At 36.9% G+C, this 25,463-nt stretch overlaps 2 protein-coding genes and 2 long non-coding RNA genes across 13 annotated transcripts in view; 1 reads left to right on the top strand and 3 right to left on the bottom strand.

Annotated features, from left to right (window-relative positions):
- Window positions 1-4,246: 4,246 nt before the first annotated feature.
- LOC127634658 (uncharacterized) lies at window positions 4,247-8,092 on the bottom strand. Its single transcript, XR_007969393.1, has 4 exons — window positions 7,435-8,092; window positions 6,893-7,265; window positions 6,706-6,793; window positions 4,247-4,750 (listed from the first exon to the last, which is right to left on the bottom strand). It is a non-coding gene; the product is annotated as an uncharacterized LOC127634658 (long non-coding RNA).
- A 1,287-nt stretch (window positions 8,093-9,379) lies between these two features.
- LOC127634022 (uracil nucleotide/cysteinyl leukotriene receptor-like) lies at window positions 9,380-10,327 on the bottom strand. Its single transcript, XM_052113415.1, has one exon. The coding sequence runs from the start codon at window positions 10,325-10,327 to the stop codon at window positions 9,380-9,382; it is 948 nt and encodes a 315-aa protein (XP_051969375.1).
- An 808-nt stretch (window positions 10,328-11,135) lies between these two features.
- On the top strand, window positions 11,136-14,880 carry LOC127634644 (uncharacterized). Of its 2 annotated transcripts, none has more exons than XR_007969390.1 (6): window positions 11,136-11,203; window positions 11,503-11,584; window positions 11,712-11,758; window positions 12,817-12,920; window positions 13,690-13,867; window positions 14,352-14,880. It is a non-coding gene; the product is annotated as an uncharacterized LOC127634644 (long non-coding RNA). The 2 variants fall into 2 exon arrangements; XR_007969389.1 differs by having other exon boundaries at window positions 11,146-11,203; window positions 11,538-11,584.
- Window positions 14,881-18,194: 3,314 nt separating this feature from the next.
- Window positions 18,195-25,463, bottom strand: part of LOC127634072 (sickle tail protein homolog) — a 167,422-nt gene continuing 160,153 nt past the window's right edge. For 7 of the 9 annotated variants that reach the window (XM_052113489.1, XM_052113490.1, XM_052113485.1 and 4 more), the window contains 5 exons: window positions 25,126-25,230; window positions 23,751-23,825; window positions 21,877-23,442; window positions 21,210-21,347; window positions 18,195-20,254 (listed from right to left, as the gene is read on the bottom strand). In XM_052113489.1, the coding sequence (XP_051969449.1) occupies window positions 19,772-20,254; window positions 21,210-21,347; window positions 21,877-23,442; window positions 23,751-23,825; window positions 25,126-25,230 (2,367 nt within the window). In that variant the 3' untranslated portion in view covers window positions 18,195-19,771. The remainder of the gene's footprint in view (window positions 20,255-21,209; window positions 21,348-21,876; window positions 23,443-23,750; window positions 23,826-25,125; window positions 25,231-25,463) is intronic. The other 2 variants (XM_052113494.1, XM_052113488.1) reach the window with 2 other exon arrangements.

Here is a 25,463-nt window from a genome sequence, read left to right as displayed (position 1 = left end):
AAGAATTGAAGGATCTTAAAATGTTCTTTATATTTTTCACAATTACAGTAAGTGTATTGACCATTTCAGCACAAGTGCAGCCAGGAAGCATGCAAGCAGAGAAATGTCAAGTTAAGATTATTGAATAAGATGAGAGAGAACTCTTGTGAGGAACTATACACCTTATTTTGCAACATGGAAGTACGCTATTTTCTATGAATGTGTGAGACTTCAAATTCATTAGCCGCTACAGGGAATAACTAGAAGAATAACAAAGCTCAGTAAATTGTAAAACTACTTGTACTAGAAACCTGTTTGTTCATGATTATAATAATTAATTTAAATAATATGATTGTAAATACCAGTTTGCTATATCAAGCAGCATAACTTAATGTTTTTGTACAGCTAAAATAACTGGAAGTGGACAACACAACACATTAAAGTTACTAAAGGCAGAGCCGTTCTTACATTAAAAAATAATGTGGATACTTCTGTGGGGAAGTTAATCTAATGTAAAAGCACTGATATTTAATGTAAAAATTCTAAAACAAAGCTATGATTTTTTTTCTACTGATACTAACAAGCCTATAGCATGTTCTGCTCAGAAAGGCTTGAAGGCTCAATTGTGTGGCAAAAATTACGAAGATAACCTTTGCCTTTTATAACTGATTTTTATTTTTTGGAAAACAACAGCTCAGACAATTGGTTTTTTTTAGTAAATTATAAAATGTTCCCTTTGTGCGAACAATTTCTTGAATGCAGGTATATGATAAGTAGGATTAACCCAGACCTAGATGCTTGTATGAATTGTATGAAAATAAGCAACTTTTGGTTTATGTATTGCACAATACTGAAACATGTGTTTATTTACAGATTGATGTCAGCGTCCTACTGCTAATGACTGATGACCAGATGAGAAGCTATTTTCCTTCATATGGAGACAGACTGGCAGTTTTGGGATTTTGTAGGAGGCAAGAAACTGAGCCAACTTGCAGGAAGTCAAAGCTGTTTGAGCGCCTCAAATCAAAACTGAGCAAAAGACAAAAAATTAACAATTCACAAACTGAAAACCAAACAACTAGAACAAACATTTCTCAGCGTACTGCAAGAAAAGTTGAGATTGGGTGGATGCACTATGATGGACAGGGCTTTGTTCAAATGAGAGCAAAAAAAGGAGGGGGAACAAGGAAGTTGAGTGTGCCAAAAGACTGGAAAAGGAAAGAACTGATTGAGGAGGCAATTCGTTTGTTTTTCCCAAATGAAAAAAATTCTCATGGCAGTGTTTCTGAGTTTGAATTGGATCTTACAAATTATCAGGAAGTGTCACTAGATGATGAAACTACAGTGGGGGAAATGTATAATACATCCAAACTCACAATGATGAGGTTCTACCTCACAACAAAAAAGATCGAGAAGGAAGTGGAAACAGAAAGTGGAGTGGAAATATCAGATTCAGACACAATAGAGGACTTGCACAGAAATAACCAGGATCAAAGTCTTCCCACTTCTTCCAGAAGAATGAATGACTTCTTTCAAGCTTCAGACATGGATGTAGTTTTTGTGGACAGTACAGCTAACAATGACGTGTCTCCCTTACATTCCACGGAGGATCAGAATGTTGCAGATGATCTGAATGTCCCTTTTCAAAGTTCATCAATGACCTCACTAGATTATTTGGATGCAAGCGATGTAGTGACAGTTTTAACCGGAGACATCACTGGAATAGATGAACAAACCTTAGATGACACTTTGCCTCTGAGCCCAGAATCCATAGTTCCTCACAAAAGAATTCTTGTTGTTCATCGCGGACATATATTTTCTGAACTTATTGCACATTTCTGTGATGAAACCCTTGCACATACACAGAGTGATGTAGAAGTGAAGTTGCTCCTCCCAAATGGACAGTTTGAGATGGGCCATGACTTTGGTGGAGTGAATCAGAATTTTGGCAGGAATTTTATGATCAATGCACACTGGGGAACAATTTTAAAGTTCCCTTTCTTCGGCATGATTTTGGGAAAGAAAAGTGGGAAAGTGTTGCCCGAATAATTCTATTTGGCTGGGAGAAAGAGAAGTATCTCCCAATAAAACTTGCACCTGTCATCTTGGAGCAAGCAATACAAGGATCTGTCAAAAGTGATCTGATTGACAACTTTTTGAAGTATGTCTCAGAAAATGAGTGTGCTGTGTTAGAAAGCTGCAGAACAGACTTCTATAGTGCAGACCAGGAGGAATTAATCGAGATCTTAGACAACTACAGTTGTCGGAGAATTCCAACAGAAGAAAACTTCATGCAAGTTTTGAAAGAACTGGCACACAAGACTCTCATTCAAGAGCCTGCTTATGTTCTTGAACAGTGGATGAGCATACTTGGACCTCTGAGTAAGGACCTTCAGGAAATTGAAAATGTGTATTGTGCATTACAACCAACAGTGAGGAAAATTGTGCGATCTCTCAAATTCCCTGAAGCAATGAATGCACACCAAAAGGACATTTCAAAGCATTTGACAGCTTACTTGACGGGAGTGTGATGCAAAACGACTGTCTCTGTTTCTGAGATTCTGTACAGGATCAGATTTGTTTATAGACAAAACTATAACAGTTGATTTTACAGACCTTAAAGGGTTTGAGAGAAGACCAGTGGCACACACCTGTGGCTGTTTCCTGAGGCTTTCAGTACACTATGACAACTACCCAGATTTCCGATCTGAAATGAACAAAATTCTTGAAAGCAATGTCTGGGTAATGGACATCATTTAGTTGCACTGGCACATGACTTGGATACTGGCAGAAACTATTTATAGCCAGCTCATATCCAATTTTGCATGGGTCATTCTTCATACACTTATTTTACACGTGTACTGTATGCATAGAGTAAAACATTCACTTCAATTTGAATGTTATTTATTACAGGTTACACCTAGTTATTTCAGGTTATGTTGAACAACCTTTTTTTTCTGAAGATTTATTTTGCTAATGACTTTCAATAGTGAAAAAATGTAATTATTTAGTTGCAATCTACCGTTTGCGTTAAATTGTACAAGTTGTTCATGTTAGCTCGTCAGTCAGATAGATGGCTTTGAACTGTTAAAATTAGTTAATGGTTCATTCTTCATACATTTACATACAGGTGAAACTCGAAAAATTAGAATATCGTGCAAAAGTTCATTTATTTCAGTAATTCATCTTAAAAGGTGAAACTAACTCATTACATGCAAAGTGAGATATTTCAAGCCTTTTGTTATCATTTTGATGATTATGGCTTACAGCTTATGAAAAACTTTTCACAATATTCTAATTTTGAATTTGGGGTTTTCATAAGCTGTAAGTCATAATCATCAAAATGATAACAAAAGGCTTGAAATATCTCACTTTGCATGTAATGAGTCTATATAATATATTAGTTTCACCTTTTAAATTGAATTACTGAAATAAAAACTTTTGCACGATATTCTAATTTTTCGAGTTTCACATGTACTGTACATTTATTTATACATAAAGTAAAACATTCACTTTAATTTGTTTACTTACAGTAGTTGTTGCTGGTTATTTTGAAATTCAAAACCTTTTTTTATGTTTTTAGATCATTTATTTTATATTTTGTTAATGATTTTCAATAGTGAAATATCACATTGTTTAGGTGCAACCTACTGTTTACATACAATTGTACATGTTGCCTCTTCAGTCAGATACTGTAGATGGCTTTGAACAGTATAATATGTTCTTAATTTAACTTTGTGCTTGTATACAAATGGGTGTCACATTATTGTGAACCTTTAGTACATGCTATAGGTTAAACATTTGAACAGTTTTATGAAATTGTTTTATTGAAATCGTTTTACTGTGGTTTGTATTATTCTTAATTGTACCACATGTTATCATGTTTGGTTAACCACTATGCATAAAATACCAACACAACCTGCATGGTACCAATGTTTTTTTTGTGCATTAAATATGGAGTGAGTTCCACAAGCCAATAAATAATGCACATCAAAGTTTGAAAGTCTGACTGTCTTTTTTAAAGAATATTCCAATTCTGAACTTTTAAAATCTATTTCAGTTGTAGCTCTCTATAGAGGCACACAAAACCTGACAGCCAATGTACCATGTAAAATTATTATAACCATTTAGGTCCATCATGAGTATTAAATGGAGAACATACAGCGCTGCCATTCTAAGAACGAAGTTTAAGGTTTTGTTTGGAGCAACGTACCAAGGTTACATAGTTAATAATCTAAATACCATAAGAAATACAGTTCCAATTAAAATTTATTTCAGAGACAAATAACATCAATTTACCTATAAACCCATTTATGTTCATATTTTCAATCACCTGCCCTTTTAAAGTCTTCAAAGTCAAGGTTAAACAGAAGAGAAATCCATCAATTTTGAACAGTTTCAAGCCATAAATACATTAGTTTTGAGGTTCAAAACATTGTCTTGTACATCTAAAAAGGCTTGCTGTGCTTCATTTGTATTCAAGTTAGGCCTTGAAGAATTGACAGTATAATGTATCGCAAACACGTGCAAAATCATACAAAGAATGAACATTTCTGTAGATGGAAAAACATAAAATCTAAAAATAAGGCAAACTTTTTACAATTGTTTAAAAGTGTTTTAATTACATCTAGATGCCTCTTATTCTGATAGTTGTGCTTTTGTCATGTTATAACTCTGAAAATAAGCAGATAACGAGATCTCAATTTGACAGCATGCTGGCAGCACCACTCAAGCCGTCAATACTCTCTGTTGCCTCATGAATGGTTGTGACCTGTAATAAAATGGGGGAAACAGTTACATGAAATATTTAAGGGACAACTTTAAATGTAACAAAACAGTGTTACAAAATAATTTAAGACAAATGCCAAAGGAATAAGAGAAAGACTATTTGAAATTTTTAAGTTTATGGGCAGATGGTAGATTTAAAAATTGGGATTTCCTATAGAAAATAGGTAGACTGTGTACAGTTGAGACATAAGTACAGTTGAGACACCTTAAAGGGATAGTTCACCGAAAAATGTAAATTCTGTCAGTAATTACTCTCCCTCATGTTGTTCAACCCCGTAAGATCTTCGTTCATCTTCAGAACACAAATTAAGATATTTTTGATTAAATCTGAGAGCTGGATCACTCCTCCATAGGCTTCTAAGGGATTGAAACTTGTTCCCCGAGAAGTTATTAAAGACATCGTTAAAATAGTCCAAGTGACTACAGTGGCTCAATCTTAAGTTTATCAAGCGACGAGAATACTTTTTGTGCGCAAAAACAAACAAAAATAACGACTTTATTTCAACTATTCATTTCCTTCTCTGTGGGCCTCGAGTGAGTTCACTAGTGTAATAGATTAAGCTTCTCTTGTTATACGTCACACGCATCACACACATGACCAGCGTCGGCCAATAGTGAGCCTACGTGTGACGTAGCTATTTATTTTTGTTTGTTTTTGCGCACAAAAATTATTCTCGTCGCTTGATAAACTTAAGATTGAGCCACTGTAGTCACTTGGACTATTTTAATAATGTCTTTAATAACTTTTTGGGAAACAAGTTTCAATCCCTTAGAAGCCTATGGAGGAGTGATCCAGCTCTCAGATTTAATCAAAAATATCTTAATTCGTGTTCTGAAGATGAACGAAGGTCTTACGGGGTTGAACAACATGAGGGTGAGTAATTATTGACAGAATTTTCATTCTTGGGTGAACTATCCTTTTAAATAACTTGCGTGCGCAGCAAGCACAAGTTGTGATTTTTGCTGTGCACATGTATATTAGTGTCCTCTTTGATCGTGGGAAATTTGAACAACGGACACATCTCCGATCTGAAGATATCAGCAAAAGTTTTTTTTCTAAGATAAGACTTTCACTTCACCATGCACACTCCACAATGAATAGCTTATTATCCTTATGTGACTGTTAAACGTAACTGGTATCATCACAAACGTTATTCTGTGCCCTAAAAACTGGCATATTTCATGGTATTGTGTCATGCAAGGTCATTGCAAAATCTAGAGAAATGTGCGAGATGGCCAGCGGGGTAAGTTGAGACACACGTGTATCAACAGTACCCCGCATAGAGTTCTATTAGGAAACATACTGTTTAGTTGTTCAGTGTTATGATAACAGGTTAAACTTCATAATTAGCCAGCATAGGACACAAATTAAAATAAAATGTGATATTTAAACTGTGTGTTATTAATGAATATATTAAATATATTGTTCCTGTTTTATAAATTTTAACCAGTGCTAATTTAAATAAAATGAATGAATTTAAATGGATGAATAAATAAACATTTTGCCCAATTGTTATTTTCTTTATTTGTCTTTATTTATTATATTTGCAATGAACGTTTAGTTACCTTTACATCATTAAAAATGGGTGTCTCAGCTATACCACATATGGGTACAGTTGAGACAAAGTTGAGACAAAAAGCACCTTATTTTTATGAGCTAATTGTGGAAAATATAAACTACTTATGGGTATTATTGATTGATAATATCTTAGTCTACAAGCTAATGAAATGTCATGTGGCATGTCATGTGGAAATTCACTTCTTTTCAGTATCTATTTTTATGTGAAAAATCAAAACGCAAAAAGTGTCTCAACTGTACTCAGTCTACCCTACAAGGCAAAGACAATAATGATGAAGACTTGCTTTGAATTAGCACAGCCAGCCAGTTTGAGGCAAATCCTGTTCCTTGCAGAACTTTGCAAATGTTGTTCTTCTTACCTCTTCAAACAGAAGAGCATGTGCCGCTGCGATGTTCCCTCCAGTGGTCCAAGGTTGCTGGGGTTGGTGAAAGGCTGCAATTCAACACCTACAGACACAGATGTCAATTTCAAATTTCACAAGTTGTATAGCAATTAAAATATTTTTGTCATCTGAAATACTAAAACAATTGAAACAATATCTTTACAGCTTATAGTGATGTTTATTAATTTAGTATGGTGAATCTAGTCCTCAATGTCCAGTCCTTGAAGGATCAATTCACGAAGCTGGAGGTAAAGGTCTGTAATTTCATAAACATCATCTGACATGACAAGGTTATGCTCAGTCATGAGTTCTACACACAGTTGAAAGACATCCTCATCACAAGGGTAGTCTTTAAATAAACACTCCTCTTGGCAAATATTCAGTTTTGTTTGTTCAATTGGATGCAAGAAATTCTGCACTCCATATAAGCTGGGAACAGCAAACATTATTGAAGGTCGACCACTGGGAGCACGAGGGTTGTGAGTTGGCCGTATCCTGTGGCAATTCCAGGCACTGACCGTTTCATCAAGCTCTTCCTTCATAAAAGAAAGGAAATATATAATAGGCTATATATGTATATATTAAAACATTGTATTGTCAAATGAATTAACAAAATTGCACATTATACATCAATAAATAATATTAAGTTATTATCCAAATTCAATACTCTCTATAACCACTCTGATAGTGAACAAAATTTGTTACCTGTATAAAATGTTGAAAGCAAAACTGGATGAGAGATTTATCAATGAAACTGTCAACAAAGTGTCCATCTTCTTTTAGTTGTTCAAAATGATCCATCCAAAACTGTATGCACTGGCTTCTCAAAGTGGACCACCATCGTTCGATTCTCTGGTTCCCAGTGCTTGGACCAAGAGTGACACAATCAGCACTTGCAGTGTCTCTGAAGAATTTTTGCATCTCTGCTATATGAGTATTTTCAGTTCCATGGTCAATGCGAATTCTTTGTGGAAATCCGTTATTCTCAGCAACAGAAGTACAAAATAACCTGCAATTACTCGTGGGTCATTGTTCGTTTTGTATGCCTCAAGCCAGATCATTTTTCTGGAAAACCCATCAATGCATCCGTTTATACATATTCCGTAAGGTTTTAATTTATCATACCCGTCAATATGCCAAACATAATTTGGCCCGCGACTGTTATATACGCGTCGGCGTAGACGACCATGAGCACGTAGATCAACTCCTTGTCCATCTAACAGTCTCATCAACTGACGGACAGTTTCTCTGTCTGTAATAATTCCGGACATCCAACATTGTTGGTGCATCCACCGATAGCCATGTTGCCGTCCCGATGTCTGAAGCTGCTGGTGTATAAAATATGCCACTTCAGCTTCGTCAGTTTTATTGCGTCTCCGCCACAACTGATTCTTGCATAACGTTCTCTCAAGAGTCCGGAGACTAAGCTTAATGTTGTGTGATTCCTCCAATAAAATCAAGATTTCTCTATTTGTGAAACCGAGCCGAAAATAATCCTCTATAATATTTTCCATTCTATGCTATAGAATGCAATCCAAGTTCCAACCGTCTATTGACACGTCTTTGATGGTGTGATGGCAATATAGGAAATGCGAGCAAAGTCAGAATTACGAGTTTATTTCTCAGAATTGCGACTTTATTTCTCAGAATAAAGTCGCAATTGTGAGAAATAAAGTCAGAATTTCGAGATATAAAGTCGCAATTATTTTTTTATTCAGTGGCGGAAACAAGCTTCCATAGTAAAGGTAGAGTTAGGGGACAGAATCTATAGTTCATACAGTATAAAAATCATTATGTCTATGAGCCCTCATAGTGATAACTGCACCAGCGCGCGCGCGTGTGTGTGTGTGTGTGTGTGTGTGTTCAACATAAGAAACAAAGTCATATCGGTTTGGAAGTTGAGACCAAATGCAAAATAATTGTGTTGGATTAGCTCATTTTAAATCAGGTTGATGACTGTGTTGATACTTGGACTTCACAAAATATAATTGTGTTCTCATCTTAAACATAAATGTATTAAGTTGATTTCAAGTGTACTGTTTAGTATTTTCAATAGTGCTACTTTCCCTTTTTTCAGTGCATTTTTCAAGTATTTATTTAAATGTGTTTGTGAAAGTATGAGAAGATTTGATATAATTGAAAAATATTTGTATTTGTTTCTTGACTAACAGCAAAAAAAAGATAACCTTGTACAAGAACACATTAAAGAAATGTTGAGTTGCTTAAACAAGAATAAATTAGATAAATGGGATATTCCTCCAATAACATGTGATAATAATATTACTCAGCCATATGATAGATTTGCTGTGGAAGAAACCTTATTGACCCCAAACTGAAAATAGTCTTAACCCTTTCCAACCGAGTAATGCCATACCTTTCCTCTCAAAACATAAAATGTTTTCCAATTTGTTTTTCTGACATGTGCTTTGGGGAGTGATTAACCTTAAATACTGAAGAATATATTTTATACTGAAATTAATGAGTAGAAGTCATTAGTTAGCTGAACAAATTTGGCACTGAACCTATAGCTATTGTTTTTCAGCTATACTTTTTCCACTTTGGCTATTGCTTCATCCAGAGAACCTTGCTTGCAGATAATCTGATGTATGTCTTGTATGATTAATGGGAAAGAGGAAGATGTGGGCTGTGTTCATGTGGTGGATTGTTCTTCTTTGGGGTTTCTGCCACAGAGCTGCTGCAGCGTCTCCTGGTAAGTTCTAGCCAGAAAAAAATACATGACAGGGTCCAAGACACCACTTACACATGTTAAAGCTGAGGTTATGCGATTTCCCAAATGCAGCAGTTGTCTTTCTGATTCAGATTTTGACATATCATCCTGCTGAATTATAAAGACTAACCGGTGGATGTGGTAGGGGACAAAGGCAATCAAGAAGTTAACCAGAGTTAATATGATCATTCTCATAGCCTTACGCTGAGCAAGCAACTTTTTTTTTAAAGTCATTCTTCTGACTTTGCAAAATATGAGAATGTAAGAAACTGACAAGGTGACCAAAGGGATCACAAAAGCGACAGCAGTGGACACGACTGCACTGGTAGGATTGGATGACTTTTCAATGTACAGTTGTTCACACACTGTCACATTCCGAGCCTCTAATTGTCTAGTTACTTGTTTCTTGGAGAAAAGAAAAGGTGCCATGGAGATGGTCGCTATGATCCACAGAACTGCACAGACCACTTTGGCATTCCGGCTTCTTCTAAGATTCTGAGTCTTGTGTGGTAAGACACAAGCCAGCAGACGGTCCAGACTGATGCAGGTCATAAAATACATGCTACAGTAGAGATTGATGAAGAACAGGAACCCGACCACGCAGCAGGTCCCCTCCCCAAGAGGCCAGTGACTGTCTGCCATATGATAAATCATCCGCATGGGGAGCACCAAGACGTAAGACATGTCTGCTATGGCCAGGTGCTTCAGAAACACTTTGGAAGGGGTGTTGCGCTTATCATGACAGCAGAACACCCAAAGTGCAAGGGCATTGCTTGGGACCGAGATGATGAAGATTACAATGTAGAAGGTCACAAGGAGGATGTTTTCCACATGCGAGCTCTGGTAAATCCCCTCAGAGTGATTTGTCATTGTGCAGGTTTATACTTTGTGATGAGTTGCTGTTTGGAGAAGGACAAGTGTCAGAATTAGTATCAGGAAGGTTTCTGCATGCAAGATCATTTCTCCAACTCCAGACGATGACAATGAACAAGTGCTCAGTGTGTAACTGGTTTTGAAATCCTCCTAAGAACATGTCTAACATTATGGCATTTCACAATATTTTTTAAACTTATTTTTCCATTATGTATTGTTTTATCTACAATACATACCATTATTATAATCACTACCATTTAATAACAATTTGCAGAAGAATAATAGTCTGGTCAAAAAGTTGCCTGTGATAGTAATATTTTTTCTTCAATATTAGGATCTTATATTTCATTTCATTATAAGATTACACACAGGTAACACAAAGGTTTCAGTGATGTTATTTTCTATAATTATTTGAGGGGGTCATGGTTTAATTTCCTTTTTAAAATGTGTCTAGCAAAATGAAAGAGACCATATATATCTTTATGTGCATATAGTATTAAAATGCTGAAAAAAATACACAATAGAGAAATATATCACACACTATACATATACATGTTAAATATACATGTTAAATATACATGTTAAAAGGCTAAATTCAAATAAAGAACACAAGTGTGATGAGTACTTACAAGCAGGTTGAGAGACTTCCTCAGCAGCCAACACGATGACTTACCTCCTTTGGCAACAGATCAACTCAGCTGATGATTTTTCTTTTACTGTTCACTTAAACCACAAGTTAATGTAGGAGGTATCAGAAACACATAACATGCACAGACATGTGAATACTTTTAACATAGAAACAGCCCTTCCACAACCTTAACCTTAATCTCTACCTGATGTGTGTAATGATTACATCTGCTTATCTTGGCTATTGTAAGTATAAATACCTTATAAAACCTTTACATATCCAAGTTAATATTTATAGTAAAGTTTAAATGTATATACTGTATATATATATATATATATATTATATATATATATTATATATAAACAGTTGAAGTCAGAAGTTTACATACACCTTAGCCACACTGTTAGAAATTGCTGTAAATTTACGGCAAATTTTCAACAGTATAATCCTGTTATGTTCAAAAGCAGTACATTGCCGTTTTTTTGTTTTTGTGAAATGACGTAGACAAAGTATAACGGCATTTTAACGTATTTATTGCTCGAAGGAAACAAAACAGTACTTAAAAGTATTTTTGGCTAGCCTACGGAAGACTGCAGTGAGCACGCATGTCTTCATACTGATAATAGGTGAGTTCCCTTTTGTTTTGCTCATTGCGATAGAAAAATACATTAGGCCTACATCTCCTGCAATTGTAACTAACTCGTATTTGTGGATATTGTAACTGTAAAATGTTTTGTCATTCGCTCGTTTCAGTGATAAAAGCACCAACTGCGACATTGTGAGTGAAGTTGGATTCCAGAGTGAGTGAGTTTCATCCAACATAGTTAAATTCTTCTGCAAAGTTTCTGCAAAGCCTTCAAACACTGTTGCATTTATATTACATCGATGTCTCTGTAGCGCGTCAAAATGACTGGTGTTGTTGCTAAAACCATGCATGCAGCTTGCTTTTCATAATTCGCGAAACCTCCCAACGTTAGACAAAACCTTAATTTCGGAGTCGTTGTGCTTTCAAATGTGGGTAAACTTGTTGTAATCTGTACATATCTCTTTTCTGAGGGTGATTTATTTTTTGTACTAGTAGCCTAGTGTTTGTATTGTTACTTTAATGGTGGCTTTATTTTTGCATCGATCCAAGTTGTTTGATATAAGAAATTGCCTGCGCTCATCCATATAATGGCAGTGAGTAGCAACCAGCATCAAGCTTTAAAAGGGTAACTAAACCCTAAACCAACTTTTTTTAGTTAATGATCTGTAAGCATGGGGCTTTATTAGTACTGGTCATTGATTCAAGTAATTTTTTTGACATTTGTGTATAAAGTGTTTTAATTCTACAATATATGGTGTAAAAACGTCTGAGTGCTGCCCTCTTCAGGTTGAACGGTGGCTACTGCAGTTGAATTTTCCTATTGGCTGTTTGCGGTACTTCGTGACGTAAGCGGTGACAGCTGACATAAGCAGGTTCCAGCTCACCACGCCAGATTCATGTACATGTCGTCTTGCGACCGTGTGAGGAATAATAATAACATAGAGTCTGACAGCAGCTGTCAATTAAGTATTTCTGGACTGTAACTCTAGCTGTTAGATGACAGTCAGAATGATAGTTTATAGAATGCCACAACTTGTTTTTGCAACAAACATTCAGATATATTCTATAAGGAGAAAAAAGTGCATGGATTGTGTATTGTGATTTTATTAATCTTGATTTCTCACAATTTATGTGCTATGTAGTCTCGTGTCGTGTACATTTACAGTACATTTTGGTTTGTTTTTTCGGTTTGTATACCCCCAGAACACTTGGAATATATGACACGAGTCACATGGGATCATTCTGTGACACTTTTGCTTCTTTATTTAAAAGCTAGATGCTGGACACTATTCACTGTCATTACATGGAAGAGTGCGATCGGGAGTAAAGAACCTAGGTCGCGAGTAAAGAACCTATGGCCTTAGAACAACACCAGGGTGAGTAATTAATGACTTAATTTAAATTTTTTATTTTCATTTACTTCTTTTCAACACTTAAAGGGATAGTTTACACACACACACGCGCGCGCAAAATTATATCATGTTCTTGCCCATTGTTGTTACAAACCCTTAAGCTTTTAGCTTATATTTTTAATAAACTCTGAGGTTTTTCTGTCCCTCCCTTCAAAGTCCATGTAACCAACATTTTGAAGATCCAAAAAGATCATACATGCATTGCAAAACTAATGCACTAATGCATGAATCGAGCATTTTAAAGTCCATTCTAAAGTCCACACATTAAGACTTTTATTCACATATAAACACTGATCAATACATATACATAGAGAACTTACAACAATTTTAACAAGCATGTCTGAGTTTCTGTTTAACATGGACTTATGTGGACTTTCAATGGATGGACAACAATTATTAAACGATATAAAAAATATCTTTGTATAAAGATAAATTAAAGTTGTATGGGTTTGGAACAACATGAGGGTGAGTAATTGATGACAGGATTTTATTTTTTGGTTGAACTAACTCATTAACAATGTTGAGAACATAATTTCACAATACACGATATATACACATTTTGAAATAAATGTCTGCCCAGACCAGTCCATGATCAACACGTTGAAACTTATTTCTTATGTTAAAAGAACAGGGCTCTGTGAATTATTTCAATTTCCCCTGCTTTTATTTGCAATCTGGCGGTGGCACATTAATGTTTTTATGTCAATGCTGACTTGAGTTTTTCATTTTAAAGTTTCAGGTGAAACAGGAAGCTGTATTCAGCACTGGATGATCAACCTTGAGGGCACATCATTTGTGAGGGCATCCAGTCGGCTTTTGTGTCTGGGCTTGCTGCTGTTTTTTTCTACTTTCTACAATCTCAATCTTCAATACCAAGCTGAGGCAGCATGCACACTGGAATTCATTCAAAGGTAAGGCATATCGTTTCAAAGCAGCTTTACATAAAATTAATGTTTCATTGATACAATGTAATTTGGCCATAATGTACAGGGAATCTAGCATCAAATAAAGGAATTTCCTTTTAACTATTTGAGCCCCAGTGAGCAGCCATAGATGACATGTCAAGGAAATAAAAAGGACATCGGTGGTGAGGTGTTGGTGAAAACCTTGAAAGGAAGCACACTCATCTTTGACACCAAAATGATGATCATGTGAATTTGTTACAATTTATCAAACATAGCTAAAATAGCATCTAAGATGTGTTATGTGAAAGCTTGAATAAAGAGATTTTCATCTAGATTAAAGCACGTCCTTTACCCCCAAAAGATTGTTAAGAAAGCTCTCTTTTCATGACAAAGCAAAAGGAAGTGTTCTCAATACAAGAATAGTCAAGAATATAGCAAATGTATATGTTCTTTTGAGTAAACTAATTCTGCAAACACATTTGTTTTTCAGGCGGTTCATCGGGATAAATCCAGAAAAAGGCACCAATGCTGTAGGAGTCATATCAAAGCGGACATGGGAAGGTCACCCAAAAAAAAAAACAGTCAACCCTCGTGTCTCCAGTCTGCTTAAAAAAATTATGGAATTTGAGTGGGACTTTCTAAAAGTATTACACACACACACACACACACACACACACACACACACACACACACACACACACACACACACACACACACACACACACACACACACACACGTTTTCTTGCATCCTTATTTTTGCAGGTATTCATTCAAAATCAGGTGAATAGAGTCATTCACTATGTTTGAATCCAGAGTTCATTTTTTGGACAGTATACTTATTAGTAATTTGTTAAAGACTTGTTAAAGTAATTCAGAATCTGATTTGCGGAGCATCTTGTTTATTTCTGTTTGTTGTGACTTCTAACCCTTAAAGAGCTGAAATTTTAGTTATTTCATTACATGTCCTTTATGCTTTTTTCCCCAAAACAATTTCACAAGTTTAATAAAAAAGATTGTTTTGAAGCAATACTACAAGCTGCTTTTCTTCTGTTACATTTTTAATTCACTATTTCACTTTTACATTTATTCACTGTATTAAAACATGGTATTTTATAGCAAGAGTGCTACAGGGAAATTTATTAAATCACAAGGTTTAGAAAATAATCTATAAAAACACAGAGGGAAAAGTTGTCCTTTTTGCTAGCTGTCCATTACTCAATAGATTACACAATACCATATATTATATTTGTGTTGTAGTTTACACTAATTTCACTATAAGCATCCACTAACTGCCAATGCTTTTTTCAGAATATTACTGTAAAATGTAGAAACAGCTTTATGCTGTATTTGCAAAAGCAGTTGCCAAATGTAAATTTCACCAACAGTAAGACAACGTTAATTTAACAGTAACTTGCTGGCAACCGTGCTGCCAGTTAATTACTGTTTTTTTTTAATAAACGGTAGACAACTGTAAATTTCACCAACAGTAAAATACTGTTAATTTAACAGTAACTTGCTGGCAACTGTGCTGCCAGTTCTTTACTGTTTTTTAACGGGAAAATTTTCAACAGTGCAAATACATTTTCACAATTCCTGACATTTAATCGTAAAAAACATTTCCTGTCTTAGGATCACTACTTTATTTTAAGAATGTGAAATGTCAGAATAATAGTAGAGAGAATTATTTATTTCAACACATTCCCAGTGGGTCAGAAGTTTACATACACTTTGTTAGTTTTTGGTAGCTTTGCCATTAAACTGTTTAACCTTTTGGGGAGCTTTCCACAAGCTTCTTACAATAAGTTGCTGGAATTTTGGTCCATTCCTCCAGACAGAACTGGTGTAACCGAGTCAGGTTTTTATGGCTTCTAGCTCGCACATGCTTTTTCAGTTCTGTCCACAGATTTTCTGTTGGATTGAGGTCAGGGCTTTGTAATGGCCACTCCAATACCTTGACTTTGTTGTCCTTAAGCCATTTTGCCACAGCTTTGGAGGTATACTTGGGGTCATTGTCCATTTGGAAGAACCAATTGCAAAGCTTTAACTTCCTGGCTGATGTCTTGAGACGTTGCTTCAATATATCCACATAATGTTCCTTCCTCATGATGCCATCTATTTTGTGAAGTGCACCAGTCCCTACTGCAACAAAGCACCCCCACAACATGATGCTTCCACCCCCATGATTCACGGTTGGGATGGTGTTCTTCGGCTTGCAAGCCTCACCCTTTTTCCTCCAAACTTAACAATGGTCTTTATGGCCAATCTGTAAAAATTTTGTCTCATCAGACCAGAGGACATTTCTCTAAAAAGATCTTTGTACCCATGTGCACTTGCAAACTGTACTCTGGCTTTTTTATGGCGGTTTTTGAGCAGTAGCTTCTTCCTTGCTGAGCTGCCTTTCAGTTTATGTCGATATAGGACTCGTTTTATTGTGGATATAGATACTTGTCTACCTGTTTCCTCCAGCATCTTCACAAGGTCCTTTGCTGTTGTTCTGGGATTGATTTGCTCTTTTCGCATCAAACTACATTCATCTCTCGGAGACAGAATGCGCCTTCTTCGTGGGTGGTATGATGCCTGTATGGTTTTTATACTTGCATACTATTGTTTGTACAGATGAACATGGTACCTTCAGGTGTTTGGAAATTGCTCCCAAGGATGAACCAGACTTGTGGAGGTCCACAATTTTATTTCTGAGGTCTTGGCTGATTTCTTTTCATTTTCCCATGATGTCAAGCAAAGAGGCACTGAGTTTGAACGTAGGCCTTAAAATACATCCACAGGTACACCTCCAACTCAGTACACCTCCTATAAGAAGCTAATTGGCTAATTGTCCAAAGGCTTAACATAATTTTCTGGAATTTTCCAAGCTGCTTAAATGCACAGTTAACAGAGTAAACCTCTGACCTACTGGAATTATGATATAGTCAATTAAAAGTGAAACAATATATCTGTATGTAAATTTCTGACTACAGCTATAGATTCACTCACCAACCACTTTATTAGGTTCACCTGTACACCTACATATTCATGCGATTATCTAATCAGCCAATTGTGTTGCAGCAGTGCAATGCATAAAATAATGCAGATATGGGTCAGGGGCTTCAGTTAATGGAAAAAAACTGCTGATCTCCTTGAATTTTCACTCACAATAGTCATTAGAGTTTACATAGAATGGGGCCAAAAACATCCAGTGAGTGGCAGTTCTGTGGATGTAAACGCCTTGTTGATGAGAGAGGTCAACAGAGAATAAACAGCCTGGTTTGAGCTGACAGAAATTCTACGGTAACTCAGATAACCACTCTGTACAATTGTAGCGAGCATAACAGCATCTCAGAATGCCCAACACGTTGAATCTTAAGGCGGATGGGCTACAACAGTAGACAACCACATTGTGTTCCACTTCTGTCAGCCATGAACAGAAAGCTGAGGCTGCAGTAGGCACAGGCTCACCAAAACTGGACAGTTAAAGACTGGAAAAACATTGCCTAGTCTGATGAATCTCGACTTCTGCTGAGGTACACAGATGATGCCCACTCATATTGACCTCTCTCATCAACAAGGTGTTTCTGTCTGCAGAACTGTCACTCACTGGATGTTTTTTTGTTTTTGGCACCATTCTGAGTAATTTCTAGAAACTGTTGTGCATGAAAATCCCAGGAGATCAGCAGTTACAGAAATACTCAAACCAGCCATTTGGCACCATCAGTCATGCCATGCTTGAAATCACTGAGATATTTTTTTTCCCCCATTCTGATATTTGATAAGAATATTTACTGAAGCCCCTGGCTCGTATCTGCATGATTTTATGCACTGCATTGCTGCCACACGATTGGTTGAAAAGATAATCGCATGACTAAGTAGGTGTACAGGTGTGCCTAATAAAGTGTTTGGTGAGCATATGTACCACTTATGTTTGTATCCATAGGCGGAAATCGCGGAGGGGTCGGTGGGGTCAGGACCCCCCTATCTGAGGGTTGTCCCCCCTAAAATATAATTAAAATATGTGTATTGTAAATAATACAATGATATATTCTTAAAATAATTGTTTAAGAAATAAAATAATACAAATGCAAACGGGGCAACAACAAAAAAAACCCTTCAAAATTGCTCTTGAGAATTGTTATGTTTATTGCCCCCCCAACATTTTGATGACATTTTCGCCCCTGTTTGTATCCAAAACTAATTTCAGCATTTAATATCATGAGAAATAAATTCAGTCAGGTGAGTCAAAACCTTTAAATGGTTTTGAACACAGATCATAATGTTTCTTTTGAATGGCATTCCTATGCAAGTTTAAAGATGTAAAAATATGTGTATAGGATAGAAATATCAGAAGTCATTTTAACCAATGTATTTGCCAGAATGTTTAATAGGACTTGCAGTGCTGCGTTGGACAAACCATTATTTCATCTTGAACTGTTAGTCAGTGATCAGAGGCCATGTGAATGACAAGCATGCAGCAACTTTATTGTTTTATAGCTACAGACTTTTTGCACAGATTGCCTCTGCAGTTAAAGCTATACAAAACCAAAGGAAACATATTTATTTACAAATCTGTCCAAGCATGAATTTCTTCTATTACAATCTCTCTTGCTTTTATAATCTTATATAGGCATGCATAGAAATAAACTTTGGTACAATATGCTAACTAAACTAAAGACAATCTCTGAAATAGAGAAGTTACAGTATATATATACATGGGTAGTTTGAAGCAGTTTCATCAATCACTACAATGTTTAGTTTACATTTAGACATCAATCCTCATTAATTTAAGAGCTATAAACTGATCAAATTAAGATTTTTTTTTTTTTTTAAATAGGTAGGTTAAGCTGGGTATAACCTATCCTAAATGTACATGTACTGTCTAACAAGGTCATGTCTACAAACAACTTTGGCAAATAGGCACAACTACTGAAAAGAAATATATTTTTGTTGCAAAATTGTTGTCATTTTATAATAAAAAAAAAAAATCTTAAAGACACTGGCAGTGCATGAGAAAGACAAAAAGAAAATGTTGAAGTAAGTTTGTGTTAATGGTTAGTACATTTACAGTACTTGTTTAACTTAGAGGGTTTATAATGGCTACAAACAATGTCTGTCAACTTACAACAACAATGTAAAAATGAAGATAATCAAATACAATCATTTTATTAACACATTGCTTACATAGTTTACACTATATGATCACTTATGCATACTTTTTTCTTTTAAGTCTCTTCAACTTTTATGAAAAATAAATATTCATTCTTTTCAAATGAAGTGCTCTGTAAAATTCTTGATCAAGAGCCTGCTCTCTGCAACTGAACTAGATCTCTTAGTTTTTACAATGAAAAGGTTTATTGTTATCTGTGTCATTATGATTCAATGTCAAGAGTATGCAGAGATTCAAGTTTCAAACACTTATAATAATGAATGATGATCTGTTTGAACATAGACAATAATGTAATGTGAACAAATGTTGACATGCAAGTTAAAATCAAAAAGAGTTCACTCTGAACACTTGATACAACAGTATTACCAGAATAAAAAAAACAAAAAAAAAACACTGATGAATACAAGTAAATCAGGAGTGACGCCAACTCATTAAAATGATAGTTCACCCAAAAATGCTAATTTTGTCATAATTTACTCCCCACCATTTTGTTTCAAACCTGTTTGACTTTTTTCTTCTGTAGAATACCTAATGTAAGTCTAGGTCACCTTTTACTTTAATTTCATTTTTTCCATACAATGAAAGTGAAAGTGGCGATTGAGGAGATTAACATTCTGCCTAACATCTGCTTGTGTGTTCTTCTTGAGAAAAAAGGTCATATGGGTTTGGAACAACATGATAGCAGTAATGTTCATTTTTTGGGTGATTTGTCCCTTTAAGAGCTAAGCGAATGGCAGCAGAGCAGCCAAGCATTCTATGCAGCATCCTTAGCGACCATTACCGTGGGAATAGCTGATTTACCGGCACTCCCGCTGTGCGACCGACTGTAGCTGGTGAAGCTGGGTGTGTGAATGGTGCGGATACTCTTTGCATTCTGACTCAACATAGTCGGGGACAGAGGGGAATGGGAACAGGAAGAGGAAGATGAATAAGAGGTGGAGTGTCGACCGTTTTGTGTCTGTGTGGGAATAGACATGCCTTTAGTACTGTGAATGGGAGGGGAAAACTTTATAGAACCATTAGAGGGGGAGGTGGAACTGGAGCGAGGTGGAGGGATGGAGGATTTGCTAGCAGGAAGGGAGGAAGATAAAGGAGAGGAAGAATTAACAATATTAGTCGAATCAGATTGGGACAAGCCTTTTCCTGCATTAGAGGAGGAAAAAGCTGGAATTTTAGAAGCAGGCATGGTAGAAGTGGATTTGTGATCTCCTCCAGATCTCTTAGCACTTCCGTTAGCCTGCAAACAAAGACGCCAGAACACACTGATTGTCAACAATGAGGGAACTCATGATTAAAATATGATTAATATCTCTAGGCATGTTTAACTTCTAACATATGTTTAACATACTACTGGGATCTACAGTTAATCACAAGAGATTATCAATGACACAGAAACTACATTTATAAATGAAAGAACTAAGCACACATAAGGAGACAAAATGCCTTCAGGGTTTTAAAACAAAAATCTAACTTTGAATACAATAAAAGTCGGAAAGGTAAGGGAAGGTGAGGGACAGGTAGGTTTGTGAGTTTTAGAGTGAGTAATGCAGTGAAAATGCAACCAGTGCTTCCGACCAAAGGAAGACCTTCAGGAGGAGTGAAAGAGGTACAATATGGGGAGGTGTCCAGAATTACGGAGACTTAGTACAGGGTGTTTCCTGGGCAGGAGGTTTGGGAATTCCTCTGAGAGGTAAACAGATGAAAAGGTCTGAAAACTGGTTTAGTATTTAGAAACATCCTGGCTTGCAAGGGAAGTTGGAGTGTCACAGACACTGTAGTGTGTGGGGTTAGATGTCAGTGGGTTTTATTCTAAGCATCCAGTGGGGTAAACAATGTTAGATAAGCAGTGGATGTGGTGTTTCAGTTTATCTTTCTTGTCGCATATATCAGAACCAAAGCCACAAGCAAAGCAAACATGCAGAAGCATTCAATGGTATTATGAACTAACAGTCAGTTGCCTTTGGTCACAGCCCATTGAAAATGTAGCAAAAGACAACGTCAGCAGTTCAAAGATGGCGTTCAGCATAGTTGCTTTCGCCAAAGAACAGTTTTTTTCTCGGTCTGATCAGTTTCTTTGTTAGTTCCTTTCCCTCTCAACACAAGCCCTGCAACAACTAACTTTCCTCTCATTCAATCAGTATCTAGGTGTGTGTGTCTTTCTGGCAGGACAAGTGGTCCTACGATAAAACTACCTGGCGGAATTGCCTCTGAGAGTCCTGTAGCTTTTGCTGTTTTGTTGCCCTCTCTTTGTCTGAGGTGCCTGGTTGCTGCCTCGCCTTGGCAGAAATAGGCACCGGCATCCGACTAGTAGGTGAGACCACGCTGGCATTCTGCAAAAGGGATTCAAACCAAACAGAAGAGAAAAGGAATAAAAAGAAAGAAACACAAAGAGCCATATTGGAGGTGGTTTGCAAACACAGCAAGTCAAAGCCTGCACAAAACATCTGTGGTACCACCATGACACTTTAGAGTATGTGTACCAAAGAGAGAAAGATAAGGATGCATGCAAACCAGCCCAGGGGACCAACAAGTGTTTTTGTGTCAAGTACTGCCTTAGAACCCACATCCAAGAACATTATGAGATTCTAAGACACTTTGGATGTTTTTGGCTACTTTAACCCAAGGTTAGAGCACCATCATTGAACACACAAATGTATATTCATGGAACACCACTCCAGAAAAAAAACACACACCATATTTATAAAAATATGTTAAAAAAAGTTTAGATCCGACAGATAGTCCCCTCCACCACAGTAGAGGTTAAGGATCTCTAGAAGTCACTGGTTAGGGTGGAATTTTGAGGAAGAGGAGAGGGACAAACCCACAGTCTTGTTAAAGTGGTGGGAACTAGAGAGAGACCTGTTGGGTGGGAACTGGTGTAACTGAGACCCCTGCAGTTGGTATGATGGCAGGCCGAGGAAGAAGCTGTGGCTTGGCCTTCTTTCGGAGACCAGGACCTTTACTGACTGTAAAAGACCTGGGAACCAAGGTTTTGGGAAACATTCCTTTCTCTTTGTGCCCTGAACTCTCCCCAACATTGCTGTCCTTAATTTCAGGGTTCTCAGAAGTTTCTGTGTCTTCAGAAGATCTTGGTGTCATTTCACTGATTGTGTTCTCTAACTGTTTTATAGTTTGCTCTAGACTGTCAAGGGTTTTGTAGGTACTCTTGCGAATCTCATTATTTCGGCCATTAGGTTCCTGGGGATTCAATTTTGAGGACTCCGTTTTCGAACAAGCTATTTCAAACCTCTTGGTCTCTTTGTGTTGTTTGACAGTTCCGTCTGACTCTTCCTCATCCTCATAGACAACAACCTGCAAAGTCTTTTTGCCTGTTTTGGTACCAGTGCGAATGGCTTGCGATAACGCTGCTAGCTGTTTCTTGGGGAACTTAAGCTTGAACTTCTTCTTACCATCTTGTTTTGCATCTCCTGAAGAGTTTGTTGCTTGACTGTCCGTGACATCTGCAGGAGAAGTTCTACCAGTACCTTGACCAGTGACCTTCACTCCTGCATTCCATTCCTCTTCAGTTTCCTCATTTTCCTCCTCTATCCTTTCTTCTGTAAGCATTCGCTCAAGCTCCTCCTCACATTCAAAGACTGTAGAGAGGCGTTTGTAGGCTGAGCGGATGTCCATTGGCTCATCAAAGATGATAATAACTGGCTTTTTACTGGTGTTGTCAGCACCAGGGGGACCACTGGAATTAACATCGCCTCCTGATGCCGAGCCACTATCAGAACCCCTTGGATGTTTGCAGCCAAAAGTTACAGTCTGCACATTACCTTTCTTGGCATTGACAAGCTGCTGGTACTCTCCAGTGGAAAGTGCTTGTACCTTCGTATTAGTGATAATGAAGGCAAAGTTATCAGGTGGAGGTGGAGGTGGAGGTGGCTCTTCTTCTGACAGATCAGGACTGAGAAAGGCTTCATCATTTTCTTCGATTTCCTCAAATTTCCTTTCCCTTGCCTTGGATGAGCCAAGCAAAGGCATTTCTGAATGTGGCCCAACAGGCACTGCTTTCGAATATATGGTTTCAGAGTCTCCAAAAGAGACTGGTGAACAAATTGCTGTTGGAGACTCCACCCTCTCTTCTATGCTAACCTGCACTTGAGCGGCCTTGACCACATGAACTTTCCCTTGAGTTGGGCTACCTGGAACTTCCTTCAATGGAGAGGGTGGATTGGACTTCAGTGAGGCCAAACGAGTCAGCTGGTTTTGGGCCAGAGAGCTAGAAGAGCTGGCTGGGTCACTATTCTTTAGGGCACCAGACTTATTAGTGGATACCTGCAGCTGGCTTTGGGACTGTTCAGAAGCACTGACATGTGACACCTGTGACGGGGGCGACTGTGATGCCTCCCTATGCTCTGAGGATTCCTCTGGCGCTGATGGAGTACTCTTGGAGATCTGAGCTGTGACATAGTAGATGACCTTAATAGGTCAAAGGTTGGAGAAAAAGAATGAAATTTTAAATTAGTTAACGTTTTCATAGATATCATCCCTGGTATTATGTTCTACAAATGTATGTGCCATAACTGGGTTTCTATAGGATTACAGTAAAGTCAATCACTGCCCACACTTTATTTGGAACAATCCTCAGGGAGTAACTTTGGGTTAACACCATGGAGCTAACACCATCATAACAACTTAAAGATTCAATTTCTATGAATCCATTGACTTTTAAAGTCAGTAGAGGTTATGATAAGTATGTTATTATTGTAGTAAACACTACTGCTCACCCCAGGACTCTGACGGATTGTACTGTTGCCATTCTCATCTGTGTCTGGATTCTTGTCTTCTTGTTTGTCTGTATTCTGTGGTTTGTGGGGAACAACATCACTTCACAAAGAACCAATCTCAGTCTACAAACTACTCTAAGACCATTGAGAACCTTAAGCTACAGGTTGAATTTAAAATGGACTGCATTTGAAGAGATACATTCTTGGACCATACATACCAAAATAGGTTTAATTTGGAAGATTTGTTATATCATCAGTTTCTAACAATTATGATGTCAATAATATACTACAGCTGGAAATATAGATCAACCAGTCTCCCAGGGAGATTGATTTATCTATAGTAATGTAAACCATACAACATAAAGAGGACAAGAGTATTACAATGAAGGTTTAGCAATTCTGAATAAAGTAATGAATAATTTTAATAGTAAAAAGTTTGCTTATGATTTCACTTGTAAATCAGATATCATACTGCATACATTTTAGCACAAGTGAGAAAATATGGTGAAATGTTCAGTAAAAGGGCAGAGGTGCAATGGAGGTAGAGAAAGAAAGTGAGACTGAAAACCATTAGATAAGTTGGGAGGTTTAAAGCAGGCATGCAGCAAAGTGAGAAGATCAAACAATGAACTCTGAACTACAGACTGCTAGCTGAAATTTTCCTCTATAGACTTGAAACATCAGTCTCGAAACAAACGACGCAAACAAAGTCTAAGCTACAGTACATTCTGCATAACCATGATTCAAAAGGTTTATGGACACTTTGAGGCTAGATTGCAAGTATAAATATTTCCTCTAATGAGTTTACCTATAAATCTGCCGAATCTATACATTTTGATTATGCTCAACCCTAAAAGGTTAAGAAACATAATGCTAGTGTACTGTATATTGTAGAATATTAATTATGTAAGCCGTTTTTAATGTAAACTCAGTGTAACATTTACTTTTCTTGGATATCAGATTGCGTCCAACTGAAATAATTTAGTTTCTTCTAAAACAGCTTATTAAATAAATAAAACACACACAACACCCTTTGACAGCAGAATGTTGAAAATCTAGTTTATTGATTGGATGACTCAAAACAAACATAGCCAATAAAATTTGAAATGGGAACTTTTTCCCCTTTTGGCTCACACTACATCATTACAATCAGCACAGGTTATGAGTTCAGTAGAAATAAAAGGTTAGAAACAGGATATAAAATAATACAACAGTGAGAACACTTTCGGTGTCAGATTCCCATCACAAGAGTGTACAGAGGAAGATAGCAGAGGGTAAGAAAGCCAAACAAGCATTGTAAGGACAGCCATCAGGGGCAAGCGGCTGGCACAGGCAGGCATTTGGAGGGCCTAATAAAGGACATCATATCCTTTACCTTCTTATCTTTAAGGGGCAGTAAGGCCCCAGGTCTTAGCTCTCTGATCTGTGGCTCTATCAAACCCTTGAGCCCTACCTCCTTAACAGAGCACTTCTGGAAAACCTGAAGAGAAGAATTAGCGAGGGAACGGGGTTAAATACTGAAATACACCCATTATTTAAATGGGCAAAGACGTTCAAAAATTACACTGCAATATAAATGACCTACACTGGAAATGTGCATGATAATATTATTATTGGCTAACTCAAATAACAGCTTTCACTAGAGTGTAATTATGAGGAATAATGAATTCCCTACAAATTTTTCATTTCAACGTATTATTCAAACAGCTATGC

Source organism: Xyrauchen texanus, chromosome 41, assembly GCF_025860055.1.
Source record: "Xyrauchen texanus isolate HMW12.3.18 chromosome 41, RBS_HiC_50CHRs, whole genome shotgun sequence".
NCBI lineage: Eukaryota > Metazoa > Chordata > Actinopteri > Cypriniformes > Catostomidae > Xyrauchen > Xyrauchen texanus.
The sequence above is the reverse complement of the archived record's forward strand: the minus strand, read 5'-3'. Positions and strand labels throughout refer to the sequence as shown.